This window comes from Canis lupus, chromosome 15 (assembly GCF_011100685.1).
Source record: "Canis lupus familiaris isolate Mischka breed German Shepherd chromosome 15, alternate assembly UU_Cfam_GSD_1.0, whole genome shotgun sequence".
In the NCBI taxonomy this organism is placed as follows: Eukaryota; Metazoa; Chordata; class Mammalia; order Carnivora; family Canidae; genus Canis; species Canis lupus.
The window spans coordinates 43769397-43783074 of record NC_049236.1 but is presented as its reverse complement, the minus strand read 5'-3'; the positions used below and the strand labels follow the sequence as shown (position 1 = coordinate 43783074).

The 13678-nt window shown below is 35.2% G+C and overlaps 1 protein-coding gene across 5 annotated transcripts in view; it reads right to left on the bottom strand.

The window, feature by feature from the left end:
* The window catches only part of HHIP (hedgehog interacting protein), a 93594-nt gene that overhangs the window by 35667 nt on the left and 44249 nt on the right, over window positions 1-13678 (bottom strand). For all 5 annotated transcript variants that reach the window (XM_038558889.1, XM_038558890.1, XM_038558888.1 and 2 more), the window contains exons 5-6: window positions 720-871; window positions 174-347 (exon numbers count right to left, since the gene is read on the bottom strand). In XM_038558889.1, coding sequence (XP_038414817.1) covers window positions 174-347; window positions 720-871 — 326 coding nt within the window. The remainder of the gene's footprint in view (window positions 1-173; window positions 348-719; window positions 872-13678) is intronic.

Here is a 13678-nt window from a genome sequence, read left to right as displayed (position 1 = left end):
GTTAAATATTTAACCAAGGCCACCTAATTCAAAGATAGGTTTTGTTTGTTTGGTTTGTTTCTTTCCCCAAAGACATTTCTTGACTGACTGGCTCTGACCCCTTTTCCCTGGCTGACTCTTAATATTTTAACATCATGGGGAGGGGAGGGGTGTTTTTTTTTTGTTTTTTTTACCTTAACCCATCCATTTCTTCCATATCATCCAGCGTGATCATTCCGTCACCAAGAATGACGTATAAAAAGCCCTCCGGGCCAAAGAGCAGTTGCCCTCCTAGATGCTTCCGGTGGAGTTCTGCGACTTCAAGAAATACTCTGGCTGTTCTCAAATCAACTTGATGGGGATTTTTTCTACATTGTGATGAGGAAGCAACACCATAATTGTTAAAGATGGAACATGAGCCCACCAGAAAGTAAATGGTACACAAATAGGGGAGCAGACACTTGGCATGTAAATTAGGAAACATACACTTGAAATGGATCTAATAAAAATTACCGATAAATGACATTATTTTTTGTTTCAGAAGTAGCATGTAGGCTGAAAGAGCATTGAGTGCCAAAGCTACCATTTCTCTCAATTCTCCTTAAGTACACATGTGCGGTTTTCAGCAAGATGGGGATTGTGGTTTAATTACTGTCACCTTCACGTCTAAAATAATTAGGAAGAGATCATGAGAAAATACGGTTGAAGAATATTTATGCCGCAGGGCATTTTAGTGATACCTGGATACTGTGTATTCCACAACTCGAAGAATGTGGTCATGAGGCCCGATAGCCCACCGTTCTTGGTTGGTGGTATAAGACACATACAGCTTTCCATTTTTCTTGTAATTGGGATGGAATGCAAGGCTTAGCAGACCTCTTTCATCTCCTCCCTGCAGTCAAATGAAAAACAAAGAATTGTGAAGTTAATTATGTTCTTTATTGTGTTTCAACTGGAACCCCAAAAGAGTCTTTCTTTCTTTCTTCTGGATAATCTTTGCCCAAACTCTTTTCTTCCTGGGCTACTGCACAAAAAAGGATTATAAAACATTTCACTTTGTAGCACTCCTTAAGGGTTAGAACAGGACAATTGTCTTGTGTGGTTATCTGTGCACAAGACCCTTACACCACTTTTGTCAAGTGATTTGTGTATGCAATCTTGGGAAGCTAGGAAGACAAATTTAAGTGCTGTGAAGAATTCTTTGCTGGGTTACTAGGTTGCTTGTAGTTCATAGAATACAAATAAAAAGGTTCATAATCAGCAGTCACTTCTAATCCAAGTCTCCCAAACCTAAAACACAGTGTGGGCTGCCAACTCCCACTGTCTTGGCAATATGTTTAGAAAACAGTTAAATTGCTTGTGTAATATGTAAACCTTTGTTTTACCCTGGAGGCATCTACATCAGTTGTCACAACGGTGGTGGTCTGTTCATCATAACTAGGTAATAAGCAGCCTTGGCCCATCTACATAGGAATGAGGTATTTTTACGTGTGTCTTTCACAGCATAGAGCTTTCTTTATAGAAGGATGGAGAAATAGGAGGAGAGCTAAAAACCAGGGCTGGCACGGGGGTGAGAGAAATACCAGAGAGGAAAGGGGACACTAGGAAATAAAAGAAAGATTCCCAAACAACTTTCTTTGTTATTGTATGAATGTCAAGGATTGTATACATTAGGCATGCCAAATGCTGTAACAATTAAAACATCATCATGTTCTTAAACAGAAAGGCATTTTATCTTTATTTTCTGCTAACTCAGCTAGATGAAACTCAATATGGTTGTAGCATTTGTTTTATCCCACAAGTAGTCTAAGAATTTCTATCATGAAATTAAAGTATCTGAAATTATCCAGATCAGAGACTAAAAGTTCAAATTCTAGTGAATCAGGGAGCGCTTTCTCTGTAGTCTGAGGAATTATCCAAACTGGTGAAAAACGTGACATGGAAACTGTATGAAGCAACTGCTGCTAGTACATCACTTTGCCCAGGGGATTTCATTACACACCACATCTCCTGTGGCCAACAGCTGGAACTTACCCTCAGAAGTCTTACAGGAGGGCAATAATCTCCAAACCCTGCGACTTCCTCACAGGGTATACTCAGTAATGGAAGCACCCTTATGCTCTTCTCTCCCCAGAAGAGCATGCATTACTACCAAAGCAAAGAGCTGTGCGTGGTTTGGATTCTATATGGATTGAAGAGTTTGAAGTTTTAGGCGTAAAAGCTCACTTTAAGTAAACATCGTTTGATTTATCTCTTGGATTAGATAAAAACTGCTTCAGATATATGCCATACAAAGTGGAAACAACCAAATTTTAAGAGTGTATAAATACTAAAGTGGATGCAAATCTCCCAGTACTACTACCAAAGCATTATTCAAACGTCAAAAAAGTCAACCTCTCCATTTGTATGTCATAATATGCATAGTATGAATTTCAATCAAAACAATCTCATTGATGGGTATAGATCTAATGACTATGATTAATGAAAAATGAACCTCTATTTTTCAGGTCATTTTATAGTGATTTTAATATTGATTGGATGTTATTTTTTTATATCTTCATTAAACAAGTATCTTATCTTATGAGACAATGAAAGCTGGAATGCATAACTAAGGACTGCTTGCAGAAAAGCACATTTAAACCTCTTTGGCGAATGGATAAGAAAGCTGGGGGGTGGGATTTAGTTTGTGATTAATTCCTCTTCCGAATGTATTTCACTTTAAAAGCTGTGAGTGCAGGGTAAGTACTTTATGCCTACTTCACAAATATTTGTGTTCCACTATAAGAAGCTTTTGCTTAAAGTAGTTCTTTTGTAGTTTTTAAGCAAATCATCTGAAATAGAATTTGAGTTGGAGAGCAACATGGCTTAAAACTGTGCTAACTGCTTCTCAGGAATTAGGAACGTAGAATTCATGCACTGTAGAAAGATGGGGAAAGATATTTAAATGAATCCACAAGTGACAGAAGACAATTATTCACTTTAGAGATTCACCTATCCAATGAATGAATTTTGGGGCATCAGTGGCATTTATTGAAGTGCCAAATATGGAAACAGAATGAGATATTTGGATGACAAGAAAATAAATTTAAAACACAATTTTATTTTTTTTTTTTTTTTTTTTTTTTTTTTTTTTAAACACAATTTTAAAAAGCCCATAATTCTGAAATTTTTAGCTTGTACGTTTTGTTTAATTGTTACATATGATTTCACATTTTTAAACTTAACTTCCAGGTACAAGGTAGTGATCTGGTTGGCTTAGATATAGGACTAATGACTCTTAAGTTATTCCTGAGAAATACTTTCATAACTATATTGATAAAAAATGTAATGTATTATATAAATATGCTAGAGTGTCTTTCAAAATTGGCTTTGTAAACTACATGGTATAACATGACTCAGGGGTTGAGAAGGGGGGATATACCACCAATGTCAGGAGTATCTATAGACTCACATTTAGCTTGAATTGGGTCTTCAGAGTTACATTGTCTATTTGAAGTATATGACTGACGAATCATGATTTACCTCTCAAATGCAAACCCATCTTTGAGGTGTGGGCCATTTTTCAAGATCTATATGGAGAAATATGTTGATTGAGCTTAAAGGTTTAATTTTGGAGCAGCATCTATTAGAGGCTACAATACCAGAAACACTGTCAGACATTTGAGGCCTTCAGGGCTCTCTGGCTGCTTCAACTAGTCTTCACCAGAAAACTGCCCAGCCTGAAATCTTGAGCATTGGTGCCTAGAGGCATGGCAGGCCAACAGAAACCAGCTTTCCAGGCTCAGGGGAAAGCCCTGCGCTAATGTTATTGACTCTCCTCTTCTTCTTCTCTACCCTTTCCCCTCAATTATGTGTAGCTTTATGGAATGAAAATCATGGATTCCTTCCAGAAATGTCAAATTATCAAATTGTTTCTAGTGAGCATCTGGGGAGAATGAATCTCTAGTGATTAGTTTAGCCAAGCTGGCAAAAATGGGAAAAAACAATTAATAGAATGGCAAATGGAAAAGTCATGGTCCAGGGAACCATTCCTTTCAAAAAGATATTAACTTCTAACATTATACTTTTGGAAACATTAACTAATGTCCAAAATGCTTATCCTGACTTATGTGAAAAACAGTGATTTATCAAAACATTCATATTATACTCTGTAATTCATTATTAATACTGAATCCTTGATGTGCATATTATGCTTCTGAGAATGTATGTATGGTAGAGATGGGCAACAGGTAATTTACAAATAATGCGTTAGGGTTTCCTCAGTTTGAGAGTAATGCTTTTTTTTTTTTTTTTTAAGTTTACTGACTGAAATGTCACCCAGGCATCATAAGGCCACCTACCACAGGACCCTTTCTTCCCTTTGCTCAGCTTTCTCAAACTGCATCAACTTCTGGGCAGTGCCATGCCAAGCTCAAATGATTTTTAAAAATCAAGTAGTTGAACGATTTGAAAATAATGTCCCTGTAGACTTTAAATTGACCCATGTTTCAGAGTAAACCATAAAACCCTCCTAGAGACTTTAAATAATTAATTAACTGCCATTCTAGTTATCATTCAGCTTTCAGGAGTAATTTCACATGGTCAACAGAAAAGAAACAAAAGCCCCAAAGAAAGAGTATTGATGACTTCGATGTGAATACAAGATCAGATCCTGTCCTTTAGTTTTGGGACCAACTCTTCCCTGAGGAACACATCAAAGTTCTAACCAACTGACCAAAAATATTCTTCTTTGAAGACAATGGAGGGATCCATTAGAAAAAGAGACATAATAGTAAAATGATTATATAATATACATGATATATAATACATAGAATATTTATATTATATATATAATTATTCTTTTTAAGATAAATTGTAGGCATAATCATTCATTATAATTTTTAAGGAAAATACTCTCTTCATACTTCCAATGTAGTTAGTTAATTTTTTTCTGATTTCAATCTTTAAAATGTGCTTTAATTTTTTTCAGGGAATGCTGACTTCTATATTTTACCGGACAAGACTGGGCAGCCCTGAACGAGAAGCATCATTTCTCTCTCTCTTTTTTTTTTTTTAAAGATTTTATTTATTTATTCATGAGAGACACAGAGAGGCAGAGACAGGCAGAGGGAGAAGCAGGCTCCTCACAGAGACCCCGATGTGGGACTTGATCCCGGGACTCTGGGATCACGTCCTGAACCAAAGGCAGACACCCAACTGCTGAGCCACCCAAGCATCCCATCGTTTCTCATTTCTACACAGTTTTTCTTAGTGACCCTTTGCAAATGACTAACTTCAAGTTTGGAGTCTACAGAATGGCCTTACGGTATTGAGAAAGCAATGAAATGTAAATTAAACTAATGCAGTGCTAAGCTCAAGATGTACCTTGTTATATATAGTGTTCATAAAAAAAAGTTTGTATTTGACATTCACTCAACAAATATTTATTAAATACCTACTATGTGTTAGGCATTATGCTTTGTACCAGGGATAAGACAAAACAATTGGTAAGAACCAATCTCTATCCTTCAGAAGCTAATAGTATATATGAAAACAAATAACAAAGTCAGATAACATAGTAAGTTTTTAGTTGTTTCACTCATCATACTTTGTGCTGCTGATTTTTGGGTGCGAGGTTGGGAGAGAGTTAAATGTTGCTACATGGTTAGACAGACAAGTGCATGGCCCAAAAAACAAGCAGTAAACGGAATTTATATTCTGGGAAATTTTGGACACACAGGCTAATTAGCATATTAGCACCCACAGTTTCTCCACTCTAAAACTTGGTAAGAAAAAAGCTTGGTTTTATGAAATCTAAATTACATGAAGAATATTAGGTAGAGTTTCTGCGAACAGTAAGATCATCTTCCAGTTTATTTTATGCATAGGACACAGATATGAATCAAGACCTTGAGTCGAATTGGTGTTCTCTTAATAAGGAAGGAGTTTCTGACAATTAATATAAGAAGAGAATGGTGATATTTTTAAAATTTTCTATAAAATATATACTTTTTTTTAGGAGGCAGGTTTCCCTTATTGTCATTCATGTATCTACAGTTTGTTGTCACACACCAGGAAAGGAACAAGAGAACTTGGAAATCAATGTGGGCTCCTCCTCATGCAAAAAACATTGCTTCTCTTAGACTAGAAATTTTTGCTATTCAGAAATGAGAAATAGGTTTGTCTGAGAATTGTTAGTTCAAAGACAATACCAGATGTATTCATTTTTTGTTGTTGCTGTAAAAAAATTACCACTAAGTGGCTTGAAACAACACAAATCTATTATCTTAAAATCTGTAGGTTAGCATCCAACATGGGTCTCACTGGGCTAAAATAAATGTGTCAGTAGGGCTGTGTTTCTCTCTGGAGGCTCTAGAGGATAATCCATTTCCTCTTCCTGTCCAGCTTCTTAGAAGCCATCTGGCATTCCTTGGTTTTGTCCTCCTCCCTCTGTCTTCAAAGCCAGTAATGGGGATGAATCCTCCTATGGCACCACTCAGACCTCCTCTGCTTTTTCTTCCACTTTTAAGAATTTATGATGCCACTGGCCTACCCAGATAATCCAGGATAATCTCCCTAGGTGTGGTCTAGCAATTCAACACCATTGCAACCTTAATTCCCCTTTGCTATGCAAAGTAACATATTCTAGGGATTAGAATGAGGACATCTTTTGGAGAGGGACATTATTCTGCCTACTACATGGATATTTTAATCTGTTTTTAAAAAAGAATCAAAAGAATTTATGACCTGAGCCGTCTTGGCCATGCCCTACTGGGAGCATCCTGAAAGAGGAGACAAGTGAAGTTCATCTATAAATTCACAGAGAGATACTTAAGGGAAGCTTTGTCACAGCAAGCACTCTTTTACTGTCAGTGATGAAAGGGCAACCACCACCCTTCAAAATGAAGTAAGAACACCTTTCAGAATTGAGGAGGAGGAGAAAGAGAAGACTGTCAGGTAACATATGGACATACATGAACTCAATCATGAGCAATACTACTGTGTCAACACAGGATGCAAAGAAGGCAAAAATTAAATGTAGACAAACCACTTCTACTAACTAGAGGATTTTAAGCTCACTATACCTGTATTACTTTGTTTTGTTCATAAGTTTCGAAACATCCTATAGAGCATTAATTTCTTCACAACTCCTGGGAAAAATGAGAAGCAATGCTTTTCAGTAGTTCCAAAAGTGTAACTTGGTCTCAGAAGGAGTCAATTCCCTGAGGATCCTGGGTTAGTTTATGGGAGGGCCTGCATCATTTGGTTCTATGGTATAATGAAAAATATATTTGTGGTCTTTGTCCTGGGTTCCTGGCTTGGAGCTCCTAAAACCCCTGGAATTTCCTGAGTGACAGGAGTATCTTTTGTTATTCACAATAAACCCCTGTCAACCTTACCTGAGTCTTGGCAGACTTGGCAGTCACTTGAAGTGACTCTTGGCAGGCCCCTGGAGAGCTTCAGAATGAGGGCTGATAGCCAGAGGAACCGAAAAATGTGATTTGTGGATTGTAACTTTGAACCCCCACCCCTGCCAATCTCCAGGGAAGGAAGAGAAACAGAAAGTTGAGTTCAATTATCAGTGCATAGGATTTAACCAGTCACATCTAATGAGTTAATCAGTCAAACATAATAAAGCCTCCCTAAAACCCCTAAACAACAGAGTTTAGACAGCCTCATGGTTGGTTAACATAATAAGGTGCTGGGAGGGTGGTGTGAAGCTCCACGTCCCCTTCCCCCATACCTTGCCAGATGCATCAATTCCATCTGGCTATTCTTGAGTTGTAGACTTAATAATAAACCAGTAATTGTAATTAAAGCAATTTCCTGAGTTCTGTGGGGTTTATGGGAGGCTTACGGGAACCCCTGAATTTGTAGTCACCTGAGTAGAAATGTGGGCAGCCTGGGCACCCTCTGTGCAACTGGTCCCAGAAGTGGAGGCAGTCTTGTGGTACTGAGCCCTTAATCAGCAATCTCTAGGCTAACTCTGGCTAGTTAGCATCAGGGCTGAAATTGATGGACACCCAGTTGGTGTTGGACACAACTGGCTGGTGTGAGAAAAAAAACTCTCTCCCCTGCTGTCAGAAAATACTCCAGAAAAAAATCTGAGAGGTTTATTAGCCCATCCTCCTTCCTGGGGAGAAGGAGAGCTTGATCAACTCTATCAAAGAAACTGAAGTTAAAGAGTACTTGGGAAAAATTTGGTAGTTTTCCTGTCATACATATCTTACTTGGAAATTAACATTTTTATAAATTAAAAGAAATTAACATTTTATTATCCACTCTTTTGGCTTTTCTTACCTTTATTATTCTCTGAGAATGAAACAAGCCAGAATATAGTGAGGGCCAATTATAATAGTACTTGTTTTCTTCTTGTTAAAATTGCCTCTATTTTTCCAGGTTTGGCTTTTCTTTTAGATACATCTTTAACTTACTCCAATTATTCTCTTCATTTCTTGATAACTGAATGCTCTTCAAAGCACTGTCTTGTCTCTTCAAGGCCTCATTTTTGCCTAATTATATTCACCCACTCTTCTAGTTCTTCAAGAACCTATATACAATTTTCAAATTCTTGCAGTACCCAAGCTCACCTCTACCACACTCCCCTGACAAAGAGATCTGTCCTGCTTCAAAGGAAGTTGGAGAGCTGTTGCTGGACACCCAACAATTCGGAATTTTTAGGAAGTATTTTATGAAGTGTATGATTTCTGTTATGTAGCAATTGGTCCATGTCAAATCTGTGTTTAGGACTCTACATTTTATCTTCTGATGCAAATGCAAAAACAGACTTGAAAAGTACAAATGGCAGCTATTGTGGATGAAAATCACTAGACCTCTAGCTTCCCTCAACAATTCTCTTCTCCACTCTTTTTAAACATAAGCCATATAGATCAGTCATGCTGGGTTTAAGTTATGACCTACACAGAATAAAGTTATTAGAAGTGGTTCTTTTCTAGAAATCCAGCTTCCCAGTTGCTCCTTATCCCAAATACTAATGTTCTCTTGATAATTCACATGTATGGGGAAAAACATAAACATACTCATTTACATACTTAAAAACTATTATGGCCATAATAGTACATGTATATATATATATTTGATTTATTTTCCATAAACTTTCTATTTGTCAGATGGAATGAAATCTCATATTTCTATCTTCCCCTAAGCTTTTTACCTATTTGAACTGTGGTTTTTGATATAGTATGGCATATTAGATAGTGGACTGACTTGGACCTTTTCCTTTGTCCAGGCAGTGTTGAGCTGCCATAGAACCTGTAATAGATACTGCGCAAGGAATCCAGTATGATACCAGGGAATGGCTTGAACACTGGGGACTATTTGTTTCAAAATGTGTCAAAGGATAGTAATATCTGTGATATTCCAAATTTCAGTTTTCCAAAACATCTTCTCTAAAGGAAAAAAAAATGCTTCATTAAAATTGTGTGAAACACCTATTGGAAATAGCAAAATAATAAAACTACAAAAAGTATAAATTCTCAAAAGCAAAATACTGGCCTTAAACACTTTTTGAAGAAAGAAAATTTATAGAGATGTTGGAAGCATCTAGAGAAAGCAAAGCTTTTATGCTATGTGTTTAGGTGACATAAAAATAAATTAAGAGTTTGACAAAAACTGTAAGAATATTCATGGGAATTAAAAATGAATAAAAAAGATAATTTAGAAAAGTTTTGTAGCTACACTAAACTTTGCTATTACAACTTAGAGGCTTAATACTCATTAGACCTTACATTTGAAAAAGTATACATTTCTTGACCAAACTGTAAATGGATAAAATATTGGGCAGCCACCTTGTTAGACACAGCAAAATGTCAGATATGTAAATTAGGAACTAGATCATTCTCCACTAGCCTGTAAGCTTCCTGAAGGCAGGGATTTCTGGTCTTTCTGGTATCTTATGAAGAATTTTATCCAGAGTCGAAGCCTTGTTCTAAAAGATAACTACTGAATTCTTACTATGTGCCTGAGACCACGCTAAGTAATTTGCAAGCATTATCTTGCTTAAACTTTATAAAAACTTTAGATTTTAACACTATTTTGTCATTGTCTTTATTTTCTGGATAAGGATGCAGAGGCATAGAGGAATTGAGTAACTAGCCCAAAATGAACAATCAGAAGTGGCAAAGCAGAGACTGTCTGTGATTGGAGGACAAATAATGTAAACTATTATGTTACACTGCCCCACCAACTATTTCCTAAATGAAGAAATGAACAAACAATGGATAGATTGTATTTCTTCATCAGTACCCATTGTTCATGGCTTGAGGCATGACTGAAATGGTCTTAACTTTCCAAAGCTTTATGAGGGAATAAAATGAAGGTTATATATCAGTTATTTTAACACAAATGTTAACCTGGTTTTAGGGCAATGTGCTGATAAATTGACTATCTGGAAAAAAAAAATTCCTGATTTGTGTATATTTCCATGGTGTGAGTACTCCCACCGTGGCCCATTTCAAACTGGCAACTTGATGTCACTGACTGGTATGTGAAGAGATGAACACAATTAGCTCCCAATGACTACCATTGTTGAATACTTCTATTCTCCTTCAAATCTCTTTTATTATTTCACTCCATTATATTGTGCTTTCTATTTTCTCCTGCTTTAAAATTTTAATTTACCTGTCCCTTTCAATGTGAAGCACCCAAATATTTTTGTGAGTTAAGCAGGGGTTTAAAATAACTAAATACATCATTATTTAAACATGAGGGAGGAGGTATTTCTTACTGGATTTTTATTCATTTTATTTTTCATTTATTATTCTTCTTACTGGATTTTTAAATGAAACATACATAAAAACTAACATACCACCAAAAAATAGAGCAGAACACTCAAGAATCCTTTCAAGGCGTTTACTTGGTTATTTAATGGGGCAAGTAAAAACTTTTTAGTAAATATCTTTCCTCCCTCTCAGAAGGTTGCTTTAGATAATCAAAGAATGTAAAATAACTTTGTAAATTCCAACAGGCCCTTTGAATAAAAAAAAGCTACTCCAAATAGATAGAGGTCAGAGCCATCCTCAAATTCAACGGGCCCGTAAAATAGTGAAGATTTTAGAAGGTAATGTTATTTTGAAACACAGAATGTGTTTTATTTTAATCGGATGAGGAATACATTTAAATTATGTACAAGAAGTATTATCTTGCTGCCTACCATTCAAAGAACTTTCAGACTTCAGAAAATTACAGGAATGGAAAGGCACATTTATACTTATATTTAGCACCAAGCTCAGCACATAGTTTTGATAAAGATCATTCCACATCTTTTCAAATGATTTAGATAGTATTTATTACCAACGGCTTATTAATAAATGATTTGCAAGACTGGAGGTAACCTGATTTTATCTTTGAGTTGAAACATACATACTTTGGCCACTGTGGAATTATTATAATTATTTTTTTTTCTTAGTTAAAAAAATACATATAGTATTCATATACTCTAAAGTTAAACATAGAGTGAATTTTTAGAAGTCAAGTCCAACATTTGAGTGTTCTCTAATGATACTGATGCAAATCACAAGCATCTCTCCTCTATACTAAAAACAAACTATATCTAAAAATACACTTCCAAGATTTATGACAAACACAAATGCATTCTTGATATTGACAAACAGCTGTGACAGTGACCTCAGAGCAATATTGAATAGTACAACACATTTATCTGAATAAAAGATACTGAATTTAGATTCAAATTTGCATATCCAATTAAAGTAAGGGAGAATTTAAGATTATTCAAAAAGTGTATTAGACAATGCACATCCATTCAAAAATATTCATATGCCCAAAGATTAGGTGATGCTATAGGATAAAGGAAATATTTATGTTTGGGGAGTTTCATTTTTCCATCTCATACTCTCTCAAAGATTCCTTTATAGGATCATTCTTAAATATATTATTTTTAAAAATTATTAAGTTGGTAAGTATTGGCAAATCTTGTTAGTAATTTCTACAAAGCCCCCAAATTTATTTTACTTAATGAGTAGGAAAAAGTAGATGTCCTTCTATTGTCTTGCAGCTTGGAAATTGTTTCTTTTTTTTTTTTTTTTTTAATTTTATTTATTTATGATAGGCACACAGTGAGAGAGAGAGAGGCAGAGAGACACAGGCAGAGGGAGAAGCAGGCTCCATGCACCGGAAGCCCGACGTGGGATTCGATCCCGGATCTCCAGGATCGCGCCCTGGGCCAAAGGCAGGCGCTAAACCGCTGTGCCACCCAGGGATCCCTTGGAAATTGTTTCTTAGAATGACTTGGTCTATGATAATGAAGAATAATTTTCATTTTATTAATTAAGGTCTTAAGAAAATTAATAGTTCTTATGTTTGTAAGAATGAAAGTAAATTTTTATGGAATTATTAGGAATATTAAATGTTTAATTGGAAAACTTATGAAATAAAATGGACTAATACAAACTCCCCATCCTTAAAGCTAAAATCTTTGAGGCATAAAGTCTGACCATTTTGTTTTAAACATTAAACCTAGAAATATAAAGCATGCTTCCTTGATAGTTTTATCTGGTCTATGCCTTTGTAGTTTGAGAAGTCCTTTTTGTCCTGTCAGAAAATGGAAGATTCAGGGTCCTTTCAATAAAAGAAAATCACAATATTAAAAATAAATGCTTAACTACAGGAAAAGGTACAAAGTTGTTTTTAATGAATTTGACCTCTTGCTTTTATCAAATTTGTTGTTTATGATGTGTGGCTAATATGGTGGTCATGCAGCTAAAAGCATTATCCTCACATCATTATATAGAAATATAACACTCGGATTCTTGAGTTTCATAGCCATGTTTCACTGCTTTTGGCCATTATATATTTCCTATTGTTACTCTAAGAACTCAAATTGACTTATATGAGAACAAACATTAAACGATTAAGTAAGATTATTGCTTTGAAAAGAGACCTTGAAAAAACCCCCAACCATTTAGACCACCAAGGAACACTAATAAATTTAAGAAAATATGAGGTTTCTTCTATGTGACTTCTCTTCAAAAGTTATGCAATAGATTACTGCAACCTCAAGGTCATATAAAAATTATGGTACTTTAAAAATTTTTTTCTGAGTAGGGTTTGTATTCACATGATTTATATGTCAATTAAACTCACAATTTATCAAAATGGCAAAATCAAATTCTTTGAATTGTTGATACTTTTATTAATTACTATCTTGCAAAATGATCAAATGCAGAATTTTGGCAACACTAAAAGACTAAAAAGTGATCAATTAAAACATTTTTATATTGAAAAACCATCCTTATTTCAAAGTATCATTAGCTTCAAATCAACATTTAGAAAACAAACTTTTGCTATGTGTCAGATATCCAAATTCAGCAGCTCTTTTTGGTGTTTGACATATTACATATCTATACTAATTCTGAATAAAAGCAATTGATATATACTTCTGAAAAATGCATCCTTAATGTTAAATTATGTAACAATTTAAAATATAAATTTTTGCAGTCCCATGTTTTCTGTAATCAGGAAAGTATGATACTATTTCATTGGGATGGAATAAGTGTGGAACCATATATTATAATATATAGATACGTATAATATACATAGATACTTATAGGTATCCAAAAAATCTGAAGTCCACATTAAAAGACAGGAAGCCAATTATAAAATCATGAAGGAAGACTAAAGGGAGGGCTTGGATATCCTAAGTTCAGAAAAGAAAAAAAAAAATCTGCGAACGCATACACAT